This window comes from Balaenoptera acutorostrata, chromosome 18 (assembly GCF_949987535.1).
Source record: "Balaenoptera acutorostrata chromosome 18, mBalAcu1.1, whole genome shotgun sequence".
Classification (NCBI taxonomy): Eukaryota; Metazoa; Chordata; class Mammalia; order Artiodactyla; family Balaenopteridae; genus Balaenoptera; species Balaenoptera acutorostrata.
Genome location: NC_080081.1, coordinates 14,543,606 through 14,570,072, shown reverse-complemented (window position 1 = coordinate 14,570,072; position 26,467 = coordinate 14,543,606). Strand labels below are relative to the sequence as shown.

Here is a 26,467-nt window from a genome sequence, read left to right as displayed (position 1 = left end):
CCTGCAAAAAAGAAGGAACTTCTTGTCCTGGGAGACAAGTCAGCACATTGCCCTGAGGAGGGCGGCCTGAGACTCCATCTGGACTTGGTGTTCTCTGCACCACTCAGCAGCTACCAGCAGAGGGCACACTCCAACTTACCCTGCTCACTGTCTGTATCCCCTCCCCTGACCCACCTAGAATTTTTGCCTCCTATGAAGTCTTAGTACATTGCTCTTTCAGGTTAAGATGTGTGCATCCTTTTTCCTCTCCCTTCCTTCCCTCCCTCCTTCCTCCCTCTCTGCTTCCCTCCCTTTCATTTCCATGAATAAAGTTGCAAGGAATATGAGCTCACAATCACAAGTTTTAAGCCACCATGAGTAACAGAGTCAAACTTTTAGGAATTATAGGAAAAAACATAATCAATCCAACCTTCAAAAACTACAGATATGAGAATAATGAGATACAGAATATAAAATAAGCATCTTTAATACTTAAAAAATAAAATATGGAGACCTTCAAGATGGTGGAGGAGTAAGACGTGGAGATCATTTTCCGCCCCACAAATACATCAGAAATACACCTACATGTGGAACAACTCCTACAGAACACCTACTGAATGCTGGCAGGAGACCTCAGACTTCCCAAAAGGCAAGAAACTCCCCCACGTACCTGGGTAGGGCAAAAGAAAAAAGAAAAATCAGAGACAAAAGAATAGGGACAGGACCTGCCCCTCAGGGAGGGAGCTGTGAAGGAGGAAAAGTTTCCACACTCTAGGAAGCCCCTTCACTGGCAGAGACAGGGGGTGGCAGGGGGGAAGCTTCAGAGCCACGGAGGAGAGCGCAGCCACAGGGGTGTGGAGGGCAGAGTGGAGAGATTCCTGCACAGAGGATCGGTGCTGACCAGCACTGACCAGCCCAAGAGGCTTGTCTGCTCACCCGCCAGGGTGGGCAGGGGCTGGGAGCTGAGGCTCAGGCTTCGGAGGTCAGACCCCAGGGAGAGGACTGGGGTTGGCGGCGTGAACACAGCCTGAAGGGGCTAGTGCGCCACAGCTAGCTGGGAGGGAGTCCGGAAAAAGGTCTGGAGCTGCCAAAGAGGCAAGAGACCATTGTTTCGGGGTGCACGAGGAGAGGGGATTCGGAGCACTGCCTAAATGAGCTCCAGAGACGGGCACGAGCTACGGCTATCAGAGCGGACCCCAGAGATGGGCATGAAACGCTAAGGCTGCTACTGCCGCCACCAAGAAGCCTGTGTGCGAGCACAGGTCACTATCCACACCTCCCCTCCCGGGAGCCTGTGCAGCCCGCCACTGCCAGGCTTCCACGATCCAGGGACAATTTCCCTGGGAGAACACATGGCGCGCCTCAGGCTGTTGCAACGTCATGCTGGCCCCTGCCGCCGCAGGCTCACCTTGCATCCGTACCACTCCCTCCCCCTGGCTTGAGTGAGCCAGAGCCCCCTAATCAGCTGTTACTTTAACCTCCTCCTGTCTGGGCGGGGAACAGATGCCCCCAGGTGACCTACATGAAGAGGCAGGACCAAATACAAAGCTGAATCCCAGGAGCTGTGCGAACAAAGAAAAGAAAGGGAAATTTCTCCCAGCAGCCTCAGGAGCAGCGGATTAAATCTCCACAATCAACTTGATGTACCCTGCAACTGTGGAATACCTGAATAGACAACAAATCATCCCAAAACTGAGGCGGTGGGCTTTGGGAGCAACTCTAGACTTGGGGTTTCCTTTCTGCATCTAATTTGTTTCTGGTTTTATGTTTATCTTAGTTTAGTATTTAGAGTTTATTATCACTGGTAGATTTGTTTATAGATTTGGTTGTTCTGTTCCTTTTTCTTTTCATATATAGATACATATATGTATTTTTTGTGAGTGTGTGTGTGTATGCTTCTTTGTGTGGGTTTGTCTACATAGCTTTGCTTTTACAATTTGTCCTAGGGTTCTGTCTGTCCATTTATTTTTTTTTATTATAGTTTTTAGCACTTGTTATCATTGGTGGATTTGTTTTTTGGTTTGGTTGCTCTCTTCTTTCTTTCTTTTATTACTTAAAAAATTCTTATTTTTAACAATTTTTTTATATTAATAACTTTTCTTTCTTTCTTTCCTTCTTTCTTTCTCTTTCTTTCTTTCTTCCTTCCTTCCTTCCTTCCTTCCTTCCTTCCTTCCTTCCTTCCTTTCTTTCTTTCTTTCTTTCTTTCTTTCTTTCTTTCTCCCTTTACTTCTGAGCCATGTGGCTGACAGGGTCTTCGTGCTCCAGCCGGCTGTCAGGCCTGTGCCTCTGAGGTGGGAGAGCCAAGTTCAGGACACTGGTCCACCAGAGACCTCCCAGCTCCACGTAATATCAAACAGCAAAAGCTCTCCCAGAGATCTCCATCTCAACACTAAGACCCAGCTCCACTCAACGACCAGCAAGCTCCAGTGCTGGACAACCTATGCCAAACAACTAGCAAGACAGGAACACAACCCCACCCATTAGCAGAGAGGCTGCCTAAAATCATAATAAGGTCACAGACACCCCAAAACACACCACCGGATGTGGTCCTACCCATCAGAAAGACAAGATCCAACCTCATCCACCAGAACACAGGCACCAGTCCCCTCTACCAGGAAGCCCACACAACCCACTGAACCAACCTTAGCCACTGGGGGCAGACACCAAAAACAACAGGAACTACAAACCCACAGCCTGCAAAAAGGAGACCCCAAACACAGTAAGTTAAGCAAAATGAGAAGACAGAGAAACACACAGCAGATGAAGGAGCAAGGCAAAAACCCACCAGACCAAACAAATGAAGAGGAAATAGGCAGTCTACCTGAAAAAGAATTCAGAGTAATGACAGTAAAGATGATCCAAAACCTTGGAAATAAAATGGAGAAAATACAAGAAATGTTTAACAAGGACCTAGAAGAACTGAAGAGCAAACAAACAATGATGAACAACACAATAAATGAAATTAAAAATTCTCTAGAAGGAATCAATAGCAGAATAAATGAGGCAGAAGAATGGATAAGTGACCTGGAAAATAAAATAGTGGAAATAACTACCGCAGAGCAGAATAAAGAAAAAAGAATGAAAAGAATTGAGGACAGTCACAGAGACCTCTGGGACAACATTAAACACACCAAACTTTCGAATTATAGGGGTCCCAGAAGAAGAAGAGAAAAAGAAAGGGACTGAGAAAATATTTGAAGAGCTTATATAGTTGAAAACTTCCCTAATATGGGAAAGGAAATAGTCAATCAAGTCCAGGAAGCGCAGAGAGTTCCATACAGGATAAATCCAAGGAGAAACACACCAAGACACATATTAATCAAACTATCAAAAACTAAATACAGAGAAAAAATATTAAAAGCAGCAAGGGAAAAGCAACAAATAACATACAAGGGAATCCCCATAAGGTTAACAACTGATCTTTCAGCAGAAACTCTGCAAGCCAGAAGGGAGTGGCAGGACATATTTAAAGTGATGAAAGGGGAAAACCTACAATCAAGATTACTCTACCCAGCAAGGATCTCATTCAGATTTGACGGAGAAATTAAAACCTTTACAGACAAGCAAAAGCTAAGAGAATTCAGTACCACCAAACCAGCTTTACAACAAATGCTAAAGGAATTTCTCTAGGCAGGAAACACAAGAGAAGGAAAAGACCTACAATAACAGACCCAAAACAATTAAGAAAATGGTAATAGGAACATACATATCAATAATTACCTTAAATGAAAATGGATTAAATGTTCCAACCAAAAGACATAGACTGGCTGAATGGATACAAACACAAGACCCATATATGCTGTCTACAAGAGACCCACTTCAGACCTAGGGACACATACAGACTGAAAGTGAGGGGATGGAAAAAGATATTCCATGTAAATGGAAATCAAAAGAAAGCTGGAGTAACAATTCTCACATCAGAAAAAACAGACTTTAAAATAAAGACTATTACAAGAGACAAAGAAGGACACTACATAATGATCAAGGGAACAATCCAAGAAGAAGATATAACAACTGTAAATATTTATGCACCCAACATAGGAGCACCTCAATACATAAGGCAAATGCTAACAGCCATAAAAGTGGAAATCAACAGTAACACAATCATAGTAGGGGACTTTAACACCCCACTTTCACCAATGGACAGATCATCCAAAATGAAAATAAATAAGGAAACACAAGCTTTAAATGATACATTAAACAAGATGGACTTAATTGATATTTATAGGACATTCCATCCAAAAACAACAGAATACACTTTCTTCTCAAGTGCTCATGGAACATTCTCCAGGATAGATCATATCGTGGGTCACAAATCAAGCCTTGATAAATTTAAGAAAATTGAAATCGTATCAAGTATCTTTTCTGACCACAACGCTATGAGACTAGATATCAATTACAGGAAAAAATCTGTAAAAAATACAAACACATGGAGGCTAAACAATACACTACTTAATAACCAAGAGATCACTGAAGAAATCTAAGAGGAAATCAAAAAATACCTAGAAATAAATGACAATGAAAACACGATGACCCAAAACCTATGGGATGCAGCAAAAGCAGTTGTAAGAGGGAAGTTTATAGCAAAATAATCCTACCTCAAGAAACAAGAAACATCTCAAGTAAACAACCTAATCTTACACCTAAAGCAATTAGAGAAAGAAGAACAGAAAAATCCCAAAGTTAGCAGAAGGAAAACAATCATAAAGATCAGATCAGAAATAAATGAAAAAGAAATGAAGAAAACAATAGCAAAGATCAATAAAACTAAAAGCTGGTTCTTTCAGAAGATAAACAAAATTGATAAACCATTAGCCAGACTCATCAAGAAAAAAAGGGAGAAGACTCAAATCAATAGAATTAGAAATGAAAAAGGAGAAGGAACAACCGACACTGCAGAAATACAAAGGATCATGAGAGATTACTACAAGCAACTATATGCCAATAAAATGGACAACCTGGAAGAAGTGGACAAATTCTTAGAAAAGCACAACCTTCCAAGACTGAACCAGGAAGAAATACAAAATATAAACAGACCAATCACAAGCACTGAAATTGAAACTGTGATTAAAAATCTTCCAGCAAACAAAAGCCCAGGACCAGATGGCTTCACAGGCAAATTCTATCGAACATTTAGAGAAGAGCTAACACCTATCCTTCTCAAACTTTTCCAAAATATAGCAGAGGGAGGAACATTCCAAAACTCATTCTACAAGGCCACCATCACCCTGATACCAAAACCAGACAAAGATGTCACAAAGAAAGAAAACTACAGGCCAATATCACTGATGAACATAGATGCAAAAATCCTCAACAAAATACTGGCAAACAGAATCCAACAGCACATTAAAAGGATCATACACCATGATCAAGTGGGGTTTATCCCAGGAATGCAAGGATTCTTCAATATACGCAAATCAATCAATGTGATACACCACATTAACAAATTGAAGGAGAAAAACCATATGATCATCTCAATAGATGCAGAAAAAGCTTTTGAGAAAATTCAACACCCATTTATGATAAAAACCCTCCAGAAAGTAGGCATAGGGGGAACTTACCTCAACATAATAAAGGCCATATATGACAAACCCACAGCCAACATCGTTCTCAATGGTGAAAAACTGAAACCATTTCCTCTAAGATCAGGAACAAGACAAGGTTGCCCACTCTCACCACTATTATTCAACATAGTTTTGGAAGTTTTGGCCACAGCAATCAGAGAAGAAAAAGAAATAAAAGGAATCCAAATTGGAAAAGAATTAAAGCTGTCACTGTTTGCAGATGACATGATACCATACATAGAGAATCCTAAAGATGCTACCAGAAAACTACTAGAGCTAATCAATGAATTTGGTAAAGTAACAGGATACAAAATTAGTGCTCAGAAATCTCTTGCATTCCTATACACTAATGATGAAAAATCTGAAAGAGAAATTAAGGAAACACTCACATTTACCACTGCAGCAAAAACAATAAAATACCTAGGAATAAACCTACCTAAGGAGACAAAAGACCTGTATGCAGAAAACTATAAGACACTGATGAAAGAAATTAAAGATGATACAAACAGTTGGAGAGATATACTACGTTCTTGGATTGGAAGAATCAATGCTGTGAAAATGACTATACTACCCAAAGCAATCTACAGATTCAATCCTTATCAAACTACCAATGGCATTTTTCACAGAACTAGAACAAAAAATTTCACAATTTGTATGGAAACATAAAAGACCCCAAATAGCCAATGCAATCTTGAGAAAGAAAAACGGAGCTGGAGGAATCAGGCTCCCAGACTTCAGACTATACTACAAAGCTACAGTAATCGAGACAGTATGGTACTGGCACAAAAACAGAAATATAGATCAATGGAACAGGATAGAAAGCTCAGAGATAAACCCATGCACATATGGTCACCTTATTTTTGATAAAGGAGGCAAGAATATACCATGGAGAAAAGATAGCCTCTTCAATAAGTGGTGCTGGGAAAACTGGACAGCTACATGTAAAAGAATGAAATTAGAACACTCCCTAACACCATACACAAAAATAAACTCAAAATGGATTAAAGACCTAAATGTAAGGCCAGACACTATAAAACTCTTAGAGGAAAACATAGGCAGAACACTCTTTGACATAAATCACAGCAAGATCCTTTTTGACCCAGCTCCTAGAGAAATGGAAATAAAACCAAAAATAAACAAATGGGGCCTAATGAAACTTAAAAGCTTTTGCACAACAAAGGAAACCATAAACAAGATGAAAAAACAACCCTTAGAATGGGAGAAAATATTTGCAAACAAAGCAACTGACAAAGGATTAATCTCCAAAATTTATAAGCAGCTCATGCAGCTCAATATCAAAAAAACAAAAAACCTAATCCAAGAATGGGCAGAAGACCTAAATAGAAATTTCTCCAAAGAAGATATACAGATTGCCAACAAACAGATGAAAGGATGCTCAACATCATTAATTATTAGAGAAATGCAAATCAAAACTACAATGACGTACCACCTCACACCAGTCAGAATGGCCATCATCAAAAAATCTACAAACAATAAATGCTGGAGAGGGTGTGGAGAAAAGGGAACCCTCCTGCACTGTTGGTGGGATTGTAAATTGATACAGCTGCTATGGAGAACAGTATGGATGTTCCTTAAAAGACTAAAAATAGAACTACCATATGACCAAGCAATCCCACTACTGGGCATATACCCTGAGCAAACCATAATTCAAAAAGAGTCATGTACCACAATGTTCATTGCAGCTCTATCTACAATAGCCAGGACATGGAAGCAACCTAAGTGTCCATCAACAGATGAATGGATAAAGAAGATGTGGCACATATATACAATGGAATATTACTCAGCCATAAAAAGAAACGAAATTGAGTTATTTGTAGTGAGGTGGATGGACCTAGAGTCTGTCATACACAGTGAAGTAAGTCAGAAAGAGAAAAACAAATGCCGTATGCTAACACATATGTATGGAATCCAAGGAAAAAAAAAAAAAGGTCATGAAGAACCTAGGGGCAGGACAGGAATAAAGACACAGACCTACTAGAGGATGGACTTGAGGACACGGGGAGGGGTAAGGGTAAGCTGGGACAAAGTGAGAGAGTGGCATGGACATATATACACTACCAAATGTAAAATAGATAGCTAGTGAGAAGCAGCCACATAGCACAGGGAGATCAGCTCGGTGCTTTGTGACCACCTAGAGGGGTGGGATAGGGAGGGTGGGAGGGAGGGACACGCAAGATGGAAGAGATATGGGAACATATGTATATGTATAACTGATTCACTTTGTTATAAAGCAGAAACTAACGCACCATTGTAAAGCAATTATACTCCAATAGAGATGTTAAAAAAAATAATGACATGAAAAAGAATTGGTCTAGGAGTCAAGAAAAGAAAAGAAAAAAGAAACAAAATTAAGTTATTTGTAGTAAGATGGATGGACATAGAGTCTGTCATACAGAGTGAAGCAAGTCAGAAAGAGAAAAACAAATACTGTATGCTAACACATATATATGGAATCTAAAAAAAAAAAAAGAGAGAAAGAAAATGGTTCTGAAAAACCTAGGGGCAGGACAGGAATAAAGACGCAGATGTAGAGGATGGACTTGAGGACATGGGGAGGGGGAAGGGTAAGCTGGGACGAAGTGAGAGAGTGACATGGACATATATACACTACCAAATGTAAAATAGATAGCTAGTGGGAAGCAGCCACATAGCACAGGGAGATCAGCTCAGTGCTTTGTGACCACCTAGAAGGGTGGGATAGGGAGGGTAGGAGGGAGGGAGACGCAAGAGGGAAGAGATATGGGGATATATGTATATGTATAGCTGATTCACTTTGTTATAAAGCAGAAACTAACACACCATTGTAGAGCAATTATACTCCAATAAAGATGTTAAAAATAAATAAATTTTAAAAAATTTTAAAAATAAAAATAAAATAAAATAAAATATGGCCTTTGAATTATGACTAAAGAACAAGAGATTAGAAAAAATAAACAGGCGGATTTGAAAAAGAATAAAATGGTACTTCCAGAATTATTTTAAAAAGGAGAGTAATAGAAATTAGAAACTCTGGATGGGTTAACAGCAGATTATATATAGTTGAAGAAAAATTTTAAAAATTAGAACATATCTCTGAAAAGGTTCCCAGAATTCATCATGGAGCAATAAAGAAGTAAATAATGTTAAAGAGATTTTGAGACATAGGACCAACTAAAAAAATAGAGCTTATCAGAGTCACAGAAGAAGATACAGCAAGGATAGGGACAGAGGTGATATCTGGAGAAGGAAGGGACTAATGGTTCTCCAGAATTGATGAAAGCAATGAATCATCAGTTTCAAAAAGTTCAGTAAATCCCAAATAAGATTTTTTTTTAAATCCACACTTAGAAAATTAGTGAAACTGCCAAAACCAAAGACAAAGATAATCTTAAAACCAGCCAAAGAGAAAATACAGATTAACCTACAAAGAAATGACAAATCAGACTCTTGATTTCTCAAAAACAACAATGGAAGCCAAATAAAAATGGAATTATATCTTCAAAGTACTGAGTCGAAATGATTGTATAACCCAGCAAAATTCATTTAATGAAATACTATATTCTGCTGTAATAATTAATGAACCATAGCTATATTGCTGAACATAGATGAATTTCATAAACATAATGTGTGAAAAAAATTGGTTACAGAAGGAAGCTGCACTATGATTCCATTTATATAAGATTCAGAAGCACGCAAGACTAAAGCAATGGGTCAAATAAGCCTTAACTGTTACTGTATAATTTGTACTTTGTAATATCTGGTCCCTGCATGGTTCATTAAGCTTCAGGCTAACAGAAAATTAAACATTAACTATGTGGCAGGAAAAAAAATATGCGAACTCAAAACCTTTAGAATCCGTCTACAAACTTTTAGTAAATATCCGTGTAGGAAGTTAGAAAGATCATCTTAGGCTACCTTTAAAATGCCATCGGTAAATCAGACTTTATCCTAAATTCCGGTACTTCCTCAGGCCACCTGAGCATGAAGTACTGTCACCTACCCGCATTAGCTTGCTGCAACACTGGTCCAAGTGGATTGTGTCCACTGCATACCTAGACCACCGCAGCGATCTGTCCGGACAGTGTCCCTGGAGACGCCTGAGCGACATGTCCAGGGCACAGATCTCGGCTCTGGTGTTTGGCGTCGGGGGCTTTGGCGCTCTCGTCGCTGCCACCACGTCCAATGAGTGGAAAGTAACTACCCGAGCATCCTCGGTGATAACGGCCACTTGGGTTTACCAGGGTCTGTGGATGAACTGCGCAGGTACCGCGTTGGGTTCTTTCCATTGCCGACCGCACTTCACTATCTTCAAAGTAGAAGGTAAATATAATAGCTTTGTTTGGGGTGGAAGTAAAATGTCACTTTTCCCCTCACTGTGCTGAAGGGTCCGTATACAGTTGGCTGTTAACTGAGTACTTAATCCAAGTGCTAAGATTTGCCTAGGAGGGAGGGGGGGCGGGTATGAATGCTGGCTGAAAGAACTAAATCATGTCTTTTATACGGCAAATAACTGCATGGATCTTTTAGAAATACCTAATGCGAATAATCGACTCCAAAGGGCAGAAGTGACTGGCTTGTTTTAAAACAGGTTTTGATTTGCCTTGTGTCATGGAGGACACCATATATATACATATGGTAAACACACGCCGTCAGTAGATCATACGTTGTACTGCTTTGTTTTCTTGGCCTCACTGCGCGGCATGCGGGGTCTTAGTTTCCTGACCAGGGATGGAACCCATGCCCCCTGCAGTGGAAGCACAGAGTCTTAACCACTGGACCTCCAGGAAAGTCCTGATCATATGTTATCCTAAGTCCCTGTACTTCCTCAGGCCATTCTAGCATGAAATCCATACACATACGTGTGTATATTCATATGTCTATTCACAGTGATAGAAACATATGAGAAGATGGATAGTGTTGAGAGATGTAGGGGTTTTTAGAGGGGTTTCCATATTTTTTTAAAAAATCACGTTTAGTGATAATACAGCAGAGCAAGAAAATTTTAAAAAGTAGTTAAGAGAAATACAATGCCCATGAACTTTTTGTTAGTAGGTTTTATCAAAAATATGTACATTGACAAGCTTTCAATGTTAGGCATATTAGAAACTATTAGAAACTGTGTATTTTAAAGAGGGAAAAAATGTAAGGGCATTTTCAGTATAATCTATAAGAATATCAAATCACTATATTGTACACCTGAAACCAATATAATATTTAAATCAACTATACTTCAAAAAAAGGCATTTTCATAGCACAGGATACCTCCAGGGCAACAATTACTTGCTATTTGCTTGTATGTCATTATAAGAATCACTACCTGCCCCTGCTTTCTGCCTATTTGATTATGTTTACAAATCAGCCGCAGGTTGTGGGTTTATTATATTAAAAATTGCCCCTGGTATTTTATAATATATAGATTTTTCACAATAAAATGGTAACACTGTACCTTGGCCCCAATAAAGAAAATGAAATCAAATTTTAACTAGGAAGTTACTAAAGCATAATATTTTATGGGATTTTGTGTCAAGTATTCACGTCATTAGTCCACAGTGCGTGCCAAAGGATGAAGAGAGGATATTTAGTTAAATCCAGGAGAGTCTAATGACAGTCAAGGGAAGTGTTCAAGCTTGGACACCTCAGTTAGGCCTCCAAGTAACATGGACTTTCCTGAGCACCCATTAGAGGAATCAGTGCTAGTCTCTCTTCAGTTCCAGCTTCTAAACTTATTTTAGGAGATTTCAAAATTCTCCTTCTACTATGGAAGGTTTCCCTAGGTTCAGGGAAAATTGTAAAAGAGAAGAGTATTATGGGGACACGGTTGTCATTCCACAGACCTCTTGGCCCATTCCCACCTTGAGGCAGCAGGTAGAAGTTATGTCATGTGGCTAAGTGTATTTTTTTGTTCTCTACTGGGTTCATTCTATAAATATATATATATATTTATATATATGTATGGTGTTATTACCCTTCATTCTCTATTCCTTAATGAAACCGAGTTATTGTGAAAAATAGGCGTTCAACCTTAGCTCCAAAGTGGGCTAATTAATGAACAGTGTTGATAGTGGTCCAAATAACCTTCCACCTTAAAACTTTATCCTCTTGATTTTGTTTCTCAACAGTAAAAATAACGTATTCTATGTCTGTTGTGCACCCTGCACACGAGAGGTAATTTGGAAAACCTTGTCCACTGACAATGCTTCAATTAGAATTTGTAAAATTCATTTAACATAATCTTTCTACTTCCTTCGTCCTGAATCAAAATCTTTATCAAAGATACAGGTTACTACAGAAATCTATATTCAACATCAGGAACACTGATTTATATTTCCAAGAAAATGGACACTCATCAGTTTGGATGTCCTCATTCACACAGAGTCATTGCTGACGAGGCTGGTTGCTTTTCCTTTATTCTTATTTGAAAACACAACAGTGGGGTGTTGGGATGCTTTCTGTGCCAATAGGCTCTCAATCATCACAATAATTCCAAATTGAGAAAAAAACTCAGAGGCCAAAGAGGAATGAAAATGGTTATAGTGTGTTTTAAAATAATAAATTGATTTAAGCCTACATTCTCAATTTGAGACAAATCTTCTTAGACTTAGGCCACATTAAGCCTCCTCTAAGAAAGAAAAACAGAAAATCTTTTTAAACTGCTAGATTGTTTTTTTCCTTGCTGGTTACATAACTTCACTGTCAAAGTCATACCTTCTTGTTGCTAACTAACCCTCTTAGATGACCCAGTATAGCTACAGTTTTTTTAGGAACTCATTTACATTAGTAGTGACTACAACCTTAAAAGATTTGATGTAAGCCAGCATCTCTTTGGACAAGGGGCATTTCCAGTTGTGAAAAGCACAGGCCCCCTTCAACTATAGCTCTGTGGAATCAATTTCAGGACAACACCATAGGGACACTTGTAATTCAATCCTCATTGTGGACTGAAAACTTCTTGACTCCATTTCAAAAGCAATTCACTGTCTTTAGATGCAATATCCATTCTAGGCTGTGTCTCTTGTTTTGTTGTGTTTTGTTTTTCTCTCTTCTCGATGTTAGTAGAGAGTTTTAACTGTGAAAGCAAAGCATCTCTCACAGGGAGAGCAGCAGTAATTTCTGACGGGGAAGGCTGGGAGATCATTGCTCCAAGGAGACAGTAAAGCTGAATCATGGTCGCCTTGAGGGCAGGGACCTGGTCTGTGATGTTCTCCTCATGCTCCAGGCACACAGTGGGCTCTGGATACATATTTGCAAAATGACTGAATGAACAAAATAATGAGGAGACAGATAGTTTGTGATGAGGGCAAAATTGTATTCCTGGATGAAGGCTGGCGTGATTTAGGATGGATACTCAGGCAACAAAAAGGAAGATGACTGGATTGTAATTCAGCAGATGGAGCTTCAAGTTCTGACTTTTTTATTAACTAGTCTTAAGACCTTGACTTTGGTAATGAAACTCTCTGTGCCTCATTCATAACTTTCTTCCTCCGTATATTGAAAGAGCTGGATGCCAGGAGTCCCTTAAAGCCTGTTTCAACTTGAAGTTCACTCAAGAGCTTTACAATCCTTCACCACTTCGCCATAGAAGTTCACTGAAGAATGATGACTGTAATAGGCTCCTCTAACGTTATTTCTCCTGAGAATTGTCCTTCTTTTTCTCCACTTATCTATTATCTTGCTGGCTTCCTGGATCCTGACAGTATAGAATCTTATCTGCATCTGAGTGGAGATAGGTCTGAATGATCTCAAACGACCATATGACACTAGTAAAGGTTCAGGGTTTCAGTGGAATGAAGGTAAATACTACTCTGGAAGCTGGTGGTCACAGGATGCTGGCTGCCTGGAGGAGTGTGGACCTCTCCTCACCTGCCTATCCTTCACCTCTCTCCCCATCCCCTTACCAGCCAGGCCATAAAGATAGGGGAAAGGAATGGCATTTGCTAAAGAAAAGAGGTTTCTGTGGATGTTTATTCTCACATAGGGAACAGGTGGGAATCATCTGATGTCATAACTTTAGATTTCTTCCTAGTTGAAATGTGTGCCTTAGTCTATGACTAAATAACAGTAGTAAATTTAAATTTCAAACAACAGTAATAATAAATGAAAACTAATTACAGCCTCAGTGAGGGAAAATGGACTTGAATCATTAAGATGTTTCAAAAGTATTTTCAAAATAACACATTTGATAGATCTCTGCAGCCTTAGAAGGCATTTACCTTTAATCTCAAGATAGGTGTCCATTTCCTAAAATTCTGATTGCTTTCTGACACTTAATTTTGTTAAATAAACCTAAGGTTAACTTTAATTCAGATTTATTTTCTTGTTGTGTTCCAAATGCATGTAAAGTTATCTAAAAGCATGTAGAAAAACTCAAGTTCTGTCTTTGGCAGTTCTCACTCCAAAAGAAGTGTGAGAAACATTCAGTGTGTTCTCATCCCAACAAAAAAAATGGCATAGTTTTGTGTTTACTGACACAATCAATGACCCAAGGTAGGTGAATTGTATTTTCGCAGTAGACTCTGGACAGGAGGCGCCACCGGAAAACTGTCTCTGAGCCAAGAGAACCGGACCCACGTGCTGAAACACGCCCACACCTTGTGGCGGTGAGGCTGGTGTCAGAGCCAGGGCAGCCCGCAGGTGGGCTCGGTCCTAAGTCAGTCTGCTGCCGGGTGTTCGGAGGTCTTCAGGACAGCCTGTGTCCATCAATAGCTCCTCTCTTAGAGGCCAGGACCTTACCTTACTTATCCTGGTATCCTCAGCACCCATCATTATGGCTGGCTCCTGGCAGGCTCTCAATAAAATTTGTGGATTGAACAAATGGAAGAAGAAATCATTCACTGATTTAAATCATAGCATTTAATAGATGCATAGGGACTCTTCTCTCATGTCACCAAGCTCTGGCAAAGGGAGAAGCCCTAGGGAGGTGCTTAGAAGAAGAGCCATGAGTGTTTTTTATGATGAGATTCAAGAAGCACTTTTCAAAGTGCTTCAAGTGCACTTTTCAAGAACGATTTAGAGCCTTGCTTCTTGAAGTGTGGTCCTCAGACCAAGCAGTGTCTATATCACTTGGGAGCTTGCTAAACATGCAGATTCTCAGGCCCCACCACAGACCCATAGAATCAGAATCTGCACTTTAACAACATCTCCAGGTGTCCCCCATGCACATAAAAGGGTGAGAAAATTCTGCTTAGAGTCTGAATCTTTGAGTCTAGGCTTTGAGTCTGATGGACTCACCATTTACTAACTAAGGGGTCTTAATCTCCCTGTGCTTCAGTTTTCTTACTTGTTAAATGGTGATGAAACGAGATAACATAGGCGAGACACACACCATAAAGGGCAGCAGTCATTCCTATGAATACAGATTTCAATGCCTGGAGGGCTCACATCTCAGTGGTAGGAAGGTGACCATTACATCTGCTCCATCTATTTGTTTCCAGCCAGGACTGCAGTAGCTGCTTCCTGGAATCCAAAACCTAATAGAAGGATGTCTCTGATCCCTTGTTGAATGTCTTATGCCATTTTTATAACAAAGCGAAGGCTATTGTGTTCATTAGACTACAGTTTATGCTTATCGTACAGGTTAGGATTTACTGTACCTTATAAGGCAAGACCACACTGCATCTAGAAGTCAGGTTCTCACCACAGATGTGGGCCTCTTCACTTTGTCAGTCATATGTTGCATCTGCTGGAAATGAGGAGAAAAGGCCCATTTCGGGCTCCATGGTGGGAGATAGAGCTTCACCAGAACTAAGGTGTGTTTGTATGCTGGGCAGTCAAAAACGGACAAAGTTTACTCAAATATTCCTGGCCCTAAGAACTGGGAAAAATTTTGTGACAGACAGTTTAATATATTGATTTGAATCATATTTGCATTTTACAAAGTGCTTTCACATATATTATCATATTTATCCAAAAGATGGTATAATCCCCATGTTACAGACAAAGTGACTGAGACTCACAGGAGAACGTATTTATAACTTTGTAGGGTGGTCTATAGAACTTTTGGGGAAATGTTCAGCGTTCTGTACTAGCCCAAAACCTGTGTTTAAGTCCTAGATCTGCCATTAATTTCTTGTGTGCCCTTGGATAAGTCACTTAAATTCACTTTGTTTCCCTTTCTTATCTATAAGATGATGATGATGTCTAGTTCCATACTTCAAGTTTGTGGGAAGATCAAGGGAAAGAATCCTATTACATGAAATAGACTAGTATATGTTTTTAAATGTACCTGGACTTTGTTTTAATCAGGGATGGTAAGACACACAGACATGAAACGTTGTCACGAAGGAAGAAGTTTTTACACTCACAGATCCCTAGAAGTAGGAGGCCTGGTTCCCCACACAGGACCCTGCTGGGAAGCACCAGAGTTGGTCAGAAGGCAGAAGGAGTGAGAGGAAAGCACTGGCGAGAGGCTTTATTGAGTTGTCTGGTACCCAGCCCTGGGCTGATTAAGGTGGAGGAATGTTGGTTTGATGTGAGAAAGCTTGACAAAGGACGTCACTGGGGTGTGTGCTTTGGATTCGCTGATTTGTCTCTGTAAGCTGCACTTGTGTGTCATTTATAAGAATCTGCTGGCCCTGGGAGGGCAGTCTTCCCCTCTGCTCACCTGCCACACCCGAGACCCTAGATGCCAGAGCATGGAGAATGCAGAAAATAAGAAAAGGCAGTGAGCGCAGTACGAATACGAGATCCTTTGGTGGTGTTTGTGTAGGGAGGTCAGGAAGGCTATCCCACCTCCCCTTTATGGCTTCTCACGCTTATCTGATTGTCAGTATTTGTCTTCTCGTGGTGAATATTTTGTGTAGAAAAGGCTCAGGCGTGTTTCTCACCGGGTCCACATGCGGCAAGCTGGCGCTCCTGAGTCTCCTCTGCTGATTCCCTTACAGACTAACTCGCATCCTCAAGGGGATGAGCTCAAAGGACACCTGAGCAAAGAGCATACTGGGATTGGTAGTTTTAAAACTTCCTGCCGCTGTGCGTTTTTAAGTAATTCCAGAGCACTTCAGAAAGCAGTATTGCTCTTAGACAAAGCCAGGATAACTGATCTGAATTTCAGGAGAAAATTAAGAATTTTTAAATTCTTGAATTCTTTCTTAAGAAAATTAAGAATTGATCTACAATTAAGCTTTGGCCAGATTTTTGTACGCATTACAGGAAAAACTGATGATCAAAAATTGACAATTTGGCAAATGGCTATGACACCATATTACGACTACAGAAGGAACTCTGTAAGTAGTTAATTCACATATTCATTAATGAGTTCCTTTCATCAAAGCATTCATTAGATTTCTGGCATAGAATATAGGTTCTAGGGGCTCAGTGAGGAAAGGACAGGGGCCTATCTCCGTGGATGTGCTGCTTAGAGGGAGATGATCATTTAGCAAACGATTAGCCCAGAACGATAAGTGCTATCTGGGGTTAAGTTCAGGGCATAGGCAGACTTCCCAGAAAAGCCAGTGCTTGAACTGTCTTGGAAGATGGGTAGAAGTTCAGCCAGGAGAAAGAAAGGGAGGGCATTTCAGGTCACGGGACTCATCCTGCTCTACAACTTATTAACTGCGTGATTCCAAACAAAATACTTAACATATGAGCTCCCCCATCTGTAAAATGGGAGTAATATTATCTACTTCAGAGGGTGGTGGTGAGGATGAAGTGAGTTAATTTGTGTAGAGCATTCAGAGCAGGGCCTGGCACATACGAGCAAAGACCTCAAAGCAGGAAGGAGCCAAGCGCCTCAGGGACCAGCGAGCACATTGGAAAGGCTGACACGTGGATGTGCAGGAGGTTAAGATGGGGCACAGGTGCACATAGAGGGGAGCTTGCAAAGGGACCTGAAAGCTCTATGAGGGGATTTCGACTTTGTCTTAGAGGAGCCGGAAAGCCGTTGAAACATTTTGAGCAGAGAATATCGGATGGGGCTTGCATTTCAGAAAGCTCCTGCAGTATTTCATGTGAGAACCTGAGCCTCATGTGAGGGCAACAGTGGGAACAGACAAGGAAGGTACTTAGAGGAAGAACTGATAAGACCGAGTAACTCGGTGACTCATGAGGGATGAAGGGGTCACGGGTGCTCCGAGGTTCCTGCCCAGAGACTTGTGGGCAGTGGAAGGGGAAGCTGGCTGCAGAGCAGGTCCCACCCTAAGTTCCATCCCTTCTCCCAGGACAGTATTTTCCAATACATACCAAGATCTCAAGCAATCAGATTCTCAACTTAATGTTTGGCTTTAAAAATCAATTGGATAGGGGCTTCCCTGGTGGCGCAGTGGTTGAGAGTCTGCCTGCCAGTGCAGGGGACGCGGGTTTCGAGCCCTGGTCTGGGAGGATCCCACGTGCCACGGAGCAACTGGGCCCGTGAGCCACAACTGCTGAGCCTGCGCGTCTGGAGCCTGTGCTCCGCAACAAGAGAGGCCGCGATAGTGAGAGGCCCGCGCACCGCGATGAAGAGCGGCCCCCACTCGCCACAAGTAGAGAAAGCCCTCGCGCAGAAACGAAGACCCAACACAGCCAAAAAAAAAAAAAAAAAAAAAAAGAAAATCAATTGGATAGAATGAAAGAGAATAGTTTGACTGAATTTAATTTTTTTAAAATTGTGCTTTTTAGATGTTTGATAAAAAAACAACAGGAAAAGGTAGCAGCCATAAAGATTAATGCAATCTGAAGTGCCATTAATAGCACAAGAACATCTGAATTAGGGGGGTAACACCTCCCTGCTCCCCATATTCTGTAGTCCAATTCCATAAGGCTAGTCTTGGGCACCATATCTTAAGGAACGTGAATATAAACCACATTCACGGATGTGAGAGGAGGGCAACTAGGAAGATGGGAGGTCTTGAAATAAACTCACACGGGCAACTGTTTCACCCGGAAAAAAGGAAAAGAATATGGTGCGTAAGGGTGTGAGAGGGATGGAGGAATGGGAAGAAGATGAGTAGGACCACTGGGTAGATGTTACAAGGGAATCGGATTTAGAGGCTCTCTGAAGAAGAAATTTCTATCAGAGTCGCCCAACAGTGGAACAGGCTGCCCCACAAAGAACCGGTTGGAAGTATCCAGAGGAGGCTGACGATCCTCTGCTAAAAAGGTGGTAGAAGTAATTCCTGCACTGGCTGGGAAGACAGACTAGGTAATCTCTAAAGTCATTTCCGGTTTGAGATCTGAGATTCTGTGAATATATAAAAAGAAAAAGAAATATTTAAACATCAGCATTCCTGATTTGCATATTGACTTAAATATTTTTGGACAACTCATGGGCTCCGTGCTGGTTGCTTGGGAACAAGGCAATAAAAAGACCTGTCTCTGCCCTGGAGATGTTCATAACCTAGAAGTTAAAGTAGTAAAAGTCATAATACACATGTTACCTTAATGTTACTATATTTAAATCAATATATTAATGTATGTTAGAATCAATGTAGTAAATATGCAATTCTCTATCTTGAACGGATATTTTAAAAGGTCCTAAGCAAACCCAAGGGGTGTGGCCCCTAACCCTTGCCAGGGAAGGAATGACTGCTTCTAAATCCAGGCATAGAGCTAGGTGCTGCTGGGCTGTGGGGAATACGAGAGGACAAATCCTGCCTTTAACTGGGTATCTTTGGATCAATACTTTTCATTTATACAAACCAAATATAGCCCATGTATAATAAGCAGACCAGTCACCCTACTGGGAGACAGATTTTCTCCAGAACACAAAATGTGACTTTTGGCAAGGTGGGCAGGGGAAACAGAAGGCTATTTTCTCCCTGTCTGACTACAGCAGATGCTCTTATTTACGCCCAACCAGCAAACCTCCAGCCAGTCGTGTCTGGGGATTTCAGCCTGCTCTGTAGGACTCCCCACGAAGCTGATCCTCTGTTGCAGGGGTCAGGACCCTTCCCCAGCCCTGTGGCCTGGCTCTGCGCTCTTCCTGCTTTGCTCAGCCTCCTAGTTCCTGGAGATCAGCTGATGCCCACTTTCCTGCTGAAACCTGGACCTCAGACTCTCACTTTGCTCTGCTGGCTGATGTCTGGGTTCCAGGCAGTACATCTGTCTTATGACTGTCCTACCCGCTAATTCCAGCCTGCCTGGCCATTCAGTCCGGACCCAATGCCTGCTCTCACCTCTGAGCTCCAGACCTGACCGGTCTGCCCTCTGGCTCACCCGTTTCCTCTGCCCTGAGTTCTGCTTCCTCACCAGAACAAGCTCTTCTCCCACCCTGTGCCTTGGGAAGGACTGTTCTGCAAGCTGTGAGAACTGGGGGGGACGAGGGGAGGGCGAGGGAAGGAGTGAAGCAGGAATCACAGCCACAGCCCAACTGATAAAGGGAATGAAGTTGGTGGTGGTCTTGGTAGGGGATGGAGCCAAAAAGAGGAGCCCGCAGACGCTATGAGAGAATTATCTGGAATCCATTTATATCATCTGGGAAAAGACCCCCGTTATCCTACTGACTCCCTCTATCCCAGATTCAAGTCAGTACTGGGAGGGTTTGGAGCCTGAGAGACCTTAGCGCCCTCCCCATGGAACCTCCTGTTCCAGCTGCAGCGCCTACGCTGTCCTGTCGTGGGGTCAGCAGGTTCTTAGGGAGCAGTACCCCAGCCTCTGCTTTGCAGGGTTCTTTCTGCTTCTGCTTCCTGCTCCTTCGTTATCCCTACTGGGAGTGTTGGGGGTGAGGGTGGGGTGTGCCTTTGGCCAAGGTGGTGAGCCATGCAGCTTGTGCTCCAATTACACTAGAATCATAAAACAGATTCACACCAGAGTGTTCACACCACGTGGGCACACGCATGTACACAGACACAGCTGGTTTTACAGCTAACTACACGTCCATACAGACTCTCACCTTGCAGACGCCTCTACACATCACACCCACACATGCCACTCACCATGTAGACATCTCCCACATATCCCACACCATAGTCATCAGAGCCAAAAGCCAGACTTAGAGACCAAGACTATCACAGACAGGAATGTGGACCCACTGAACAGACACAGTTGAAGATCCCTGCTCCTCAAGCCATAGCAGGAAATAATTCACAGGGATCGGGGGTCAGCACAGAAAATTTAGCTCCCTGCCTCATCCTCAAGTGCCTCTCACAGGCCTATGGAGTGCCTAGAAATAACGTTTCATCACACTGTCATCTTCATCTACCAGGTCCTACTTTAAATCATCTGGCCTCCTTCCAGGCCTTCCAGCTTCCTAATATTCCCTTGGGTGAAACTTGGTGTCTGGCACACTGTAAATACTCCATAAAGATCAGTTTCCTTCTTTCTTCCCTCTAGAGCACAGACCTTGAAACCTGACTTTCAACAGTTTCCCCACCTGTAAAATGAGCATGATAATAATATCTTCCTTATGAAAAAGATTAAATAAGCTAATAAATGAGTTTGCTATTATTGTGGCTGTTTTCTCCAACCCACAATTCCAGCCTTCAAGACTGTTTTGAATCCTGATTTGGTCACCTTTGTATTCACCAACCTCCCAGTTTAACATCACGTAAAAGCCGTCAGCACACTCCCTGTGATCTCTGTGGAATTCCTCCTATAGAGGTAAAGACATCTTCCACCCAGTCCCACACTTGCCCCCAGATTTCCAAATCCGAGAGGATGCAGCACACATTTCTCCTCCTTGCTTTTCCCAAACTGCTGATCCCACACCTTGCCAGTTGCCAAATCCTGCAGAATTGCCTGCCCACCCTCCCATTCTCCGTGCGGGGAGGTCTGCCTTTTCTGTGGCTCAGCCTGTGGTTTACCTGGGTTCAGCCTCCCGGCTCTCCCTGCTACACTAGATAGAGATCAAATATCAGGAAGACATTTTCTGGTCTTTGAACTTGCTCTAATCAAGGCTATCCAGCACTGCCAGATCACACTTGCAAAACAGAGCTTCCTCCAGTTTAATTCTGGGCTTTTTTTGGCTGCGCCGTGTCTTAGTTGTGCCACGTGGGATCTTGGATCTTCGTTGCAGCATGTGGGATCTTTAGTTGTGGCATGCGGGATTTTTAGTTGTGGCATGCAAACTCTTAGTTGCGGCATGTGGGATCTAGTTCCCTAACCAGGGATCGAACCCGAGCCCCCTGCATTGGGAGTGCGGAGTCTTAGCCGTTGGACCACCAGGGAAGTCCCTGATTCTGGGCTTTATTCAGCCCATTTCGAGAGCACTCCCTCCGTGCCAGGCACCACTTGACACATAATCTCGCCTACTCCCCAGAGAGGCCCTCTGCGTGGGGCGCTGCTGTAACCAGGCCTGTTCTACAGGTGAAGTAACCAGCGCTTGGAGAAGTTTCATAACTTGCTCAATTTCTTGGCGAAGGTGGTGGCCATGGCAAGATTCATGCCAGACGGTGTGACTCCTGAATCCAAACACCTGATCGAAGGACTCCGCGGCTGCTTCCCAGCGAGAGGAATGCATCACAGCAGTCCTGACTTGCCTTTCTCGTCCCCCTGCTTCGATCAACCTGGACTTTGTGCTTAACCTTTTCCCTAGTCTGTGCCTCTGCTCACACCGTGTGGGGCAAATGCCTTTCTTCATCACCCCCATCTCTCTCCTCCTTCCAACTCCACCTCCACTGCCATGTCCCATGCAAAGCCTTTTCAACCTTCTAACCAGATAGGACCTTTGTCTCCATTGATCCCCCCCCCCCATGGCGCTTTGTACTTTTCTTTTTGTGATTTTGTTTTTCTGGCTTGGATTGTGGTTACTTGTGTACTTGTCCTTTCCCACCTCTAGGTTATAAGCCCCGTGAGGACAGGGATTGAACAATTTCTTCCTATCTCTTTCCCAGAAGATAAAATCCATAAAGTCCATGCTCTATAAGGTGTATGTTGAATTAGTGAGTTTTTTTATTGAGATGAATGAATGGGAGCAAGGACGGGACCATAGGGCGTGGTTCACCATCCTTGATGCCATCACTGAGTCTGTCTGGATGGTGACCAGGCCCGTGTTTCTCCTTCTTGTCCAGCAGCACAGCACGATAGAAGTTTCGAAGCATCCTAGTAAACTCATCAAAAGAGAAAGTGTCTAGTATGGTGCTTCTCGTTCTTAGGGAATCATGTTGCCTCCTATTGGAAGTTTTTGCTTTACTAAGAGCTCTAAAACCATCTCTTTAATTGTCTATTGTAGAATTTATCTGGGGTTTTTTACCAAGCATACCAATGGCAATTTCTAAAATGTACCCTTTTGAAATTTGGTCATTTCCTTGACCCCTGCCCTTCTCCCTGGTCATTGCCTTCATTCTAAGATCACATCTGGTCCTTTCATTCAGATGTTAACATTATGAAAAATCTTAGGCATCATTCACAGTGTTCCCTTTGGGCCTTAGAAAACGGCTTGTATTTGAAAGGGGCAACAGAGAAATCAGAATGGGATAAAAATGGCTCTGATTGTTCGGATTACTCTAACAGACTCACTCTCTGAGGACTTTCTATCCTCTGCGTGGTTCTGGGCTGAGTCCTTCTCTTGGTAATCAATGACTCTGAGATACAGATGTAGCTGTTGGTCTTGTCCATGAATCATCCAGCCATGCGTGACCACAGCCAGCAGAAAAAAGAGCTCTGCGTCTCCTCATCCGATAGACTCTGAAGAGGGGCTGGATGGCATGGCCATTTCTGTGAAGGTTTACTTTCTGCATGTTATAAGCAACTGGGTAAAAAGGGCAGGGTGGGCATAAAGCGCCATTCACTGCAAACAGACCAAATTACAAGCCATAACCTTCTCAAGATAGCTTGGTACCACTCAGGTTATCTGTGCTACAAAACATGTCTGAGGATGATTCCTTTAATTAGTTGTTCTTTCACGGGTCTTACTTTATTTTAACTCAAAGAGTTGAGATGAGGAGTGGAAATCATTTTCCAACAGTAAGTTATTTCCTTCCTGAATATTTTTGCTGTCAGGATTTTCTCTTCGTTCCCTGTTCCGTGACCACACACACCCGACAACTCAACTGTGCTTCATTAGCTTCTTAAAATATTTGTAATTATCTTTCATTATTAACTTAATTGACAGGTCTTCTCTTCCTATTTACAAATCTGGATTCTTCCCTTAATCAGCCTGCAATCTTTTTTTTAACTTTTTTTTTAATGTTTTTTTTTCTTAACTTTTTATTTTATATTGGAGTATAGTGGGTTAACAATGTTATTTTAGCTTCAGGTGTACAGCAAAATGATTCAGTTATACATGTATCCTTTTTCAAATTATTTTCCCATTTAGGCTGTCACATAATATTGAGTAGAGTTCCGCGCGTGCGGCACAGTAGGTCCTTGTTGACTGTCCATTACAAGTACAGCAGTGTGTACATGTCAATTCAAACCCGCAGTCCCTCCCTCCTCCACACCCTTCCGCTTTGGTAACCATAAGTTGTTCTCTAAGTCTGTGAGTCAGTTTCCGTTTTATAAATAAGTTCATTTGTATCTTCTTTTTTTTTTTTTTTTTTTTTTAGATTTCACATATAAGCCATATCCTACGATTCTGTCTTTCTCTGTCTGACTTACTTCACTCAGTATGACAATCTCTAGGTCCATCCATGTTGCTGCAAATGGCATCACCCTGATACCAAAAGCAGACAAAAATACCACAAAAAGGAGAAAATTACAGGTCAATATCACTGATGAATATAGACACAAGAATCCTCAACAAAATACTAGCAATCTGAATCCAACATTACATTAAAAGGATCATAAGCTATGATCGAGTGGGATTTATCCCAGGGATGCAAGGATTTTTCAATATCTGCAAATCAGTCAGTGTGATACTTTTTAACCAGTCTTATATCTTATAATTTTTATTTTATTTTTTTCTATGCGTAAAAGTTATGCGCTACACTACATCAGTCTATGGGAACAAATGCTATATCTTTACATTTCTGCCCCAGTTCAAATGGAATCCAGGCAGAAACTCCAGACTTTTCCGCGGGCCCCTGCCCTAAATATCTCCGAGCTTCCTGGCAATGCTTGTAATGATCTCATTTCGTACTTGCTATTGTCGCAGGGGAGAACTCAGGTTCTTCTCAATAGGGCTCAAGTCCCACCACCACCAACACCACCACTGCTGCACCTCAAACTCCATCAGCCTTTCCTCTAAGTAAACACACAAGGAGAGTAAAAATAATGTTTTCTATGCAAACATATCTTCTAGAAAAGACTCCTAGGCATACCTCTCCCAACAATACCACTGTGCACAAGCTCCTCCCACCTAGAAACCCAGGGCCCTCATTTCTCCTCAAGGTCATATTCCACCACTGCTGGCCTCTGCGTCCACCCTGTCTCCTTTTCCCTCCCTCCCTATGTCAACTGCAGAGAGACACATCCCAAGGGTTCCAAGACAGTGACAATTTCAATTCACCTTTGGGTAGGTGTTTCCCACAAATATACCCACAGTCAGGATGGCCAAGTCAGGATACATTTTGATGTTGGTGCCACATTGGACCAGGACCTTGTCCCCTCCAACAATTTGAAGAAGATTGATGCTGAGACCAGATCGCTGATCGGGCTCCCCTCCTTCTCTCTCCTCCCTTTTATGGGGTTGATGGCAGGGTGGGAAGGGAAGTGCTGTCCTTTCTACACTCTGGCCTCACCTTAGAGGTTCAGTGGAGATGGTAGTAGAGCAGGTGGTGTGTGAGGATGGAAAAATGGAAGTGGGGTCTGATGTTAGTGTCCTAGTGCCTTTCAGAAAACTTGACTCCCATGAAAATTTATGAATATGAATAGATATTGAGGGCAAAGATGCTGTCCAACTCTATAGAATATGCAATAATTACACGTAATGCAAAAGGACATTTGGGGGCCTAATTCTACCCCCTACTTTGCAATAAAGTTTGAATTCCAAGCCTACAAGTCCAGTTAAAGAAAAATGCCCCTTTACAGAAACCAATGGCTAGTGGACTTTTTCTGCTAGTGGGACTAGGCCATTCTCTCTCCAGTTTGCTCTGCCTGACCAGTCCCTGGAGATGACCATCCCTGTTTCTAGAGGCTTTGATGATTCCTGAGCTCGTCCTGTCTTCTTATACAACCTTTTGTGGTCCTCAGAGCCTGTATCTCATTCTGGTTTCCAGAAAACAGACAACAGTGACAGCCTCAGGCAGGCAGTGGCCCACTTGTTACTAGAAAGGCACCTCTCTTCTCCCCTCAGGGACCAGCAAAGCCAAGGGCCTCCGAGGAAATGGTTCCCTTGAGTTCTTCTGCCTCCAGACTCCACTGGTTCTCATCCCCTTCATGAAGCCCATGACAGCTTCCCCGTTTCCCAGGGAATCTGCTTCCACAGCCTCATTCAACTCTCTTATGGCATTTGTTACTGTCCACTCTGTTGTTTGGTTTTGGACAGTGGTGTGTTGGTAAATGTTAACAACCAGTGCTCTAAAAAAATATGAGTATAGAGATATATGATATAGATGTATATACACATATGCACATGTGTGCACATGTAAATACATATGTATGTTTATGATAGATTTTTACTGATATAAAGAATACATAGCACATAATTTACAAATAGTAATGAGATGCACAGTATTCTTTATCATAAATTACATGTAGCCAATTGATTCTCAAAGAATGCTTTTATTGATTTCTGCTGAATTTTTGTATTCATGACCAGCTAATTGTTGCAATTGATGAACAAGTGTAATTCCTACATGATCATTGCCTGATACATAACAAGTCATGTGAAAGCAAAACAACGAAGAAGCATGTTGGTATATCACTTGATAGTCAACGACACAAGTAACTTCTTTGGATAATAGTTTTGAATATTGGAAGAATATTTCCTCAAATTTTTTGTGCTATTCACAATGTAATGGCTTAGACATGACATCCTTTTCAGTTTAATCTACATTTTAAACATTTTCTACATCATTTTCTTAAATCTAGAAAACAAAAGGATGAGCAAGGTCCCAATTTGTAGCATTTGCCAATTTCTGTGGTGTAAATGGTGTAAAACCTTCTACTATGGCAATTTCAAGCTACTAATG

General features: G+C 41.9%; 1 protein-coding gene across 1 annotated transcript in view; it reads left to right on the top strand.

Moving 5' to 3' along the window:
• Positions 1–9,434: 9,434 nt before the first annotated feature.
• Positions 9,435–26,467, top strand: part of CLDN10 (claudin 10) — a 107,003-nt gene continuing 89,970 nt past the window's right edge. Inside the window, exon 1 of the mRNA XM_007196841.3 lies at positions 9,435–9,863. Within this exon, the coding sequence (XP_007196903.1) occupies positions 9,650–9,863 (214 nt within the window). The 5' untranslated portion in view covers positions 9,435–9,649. The remainder of the gene's footprint in view (positions 9,864–26,467) is intronic.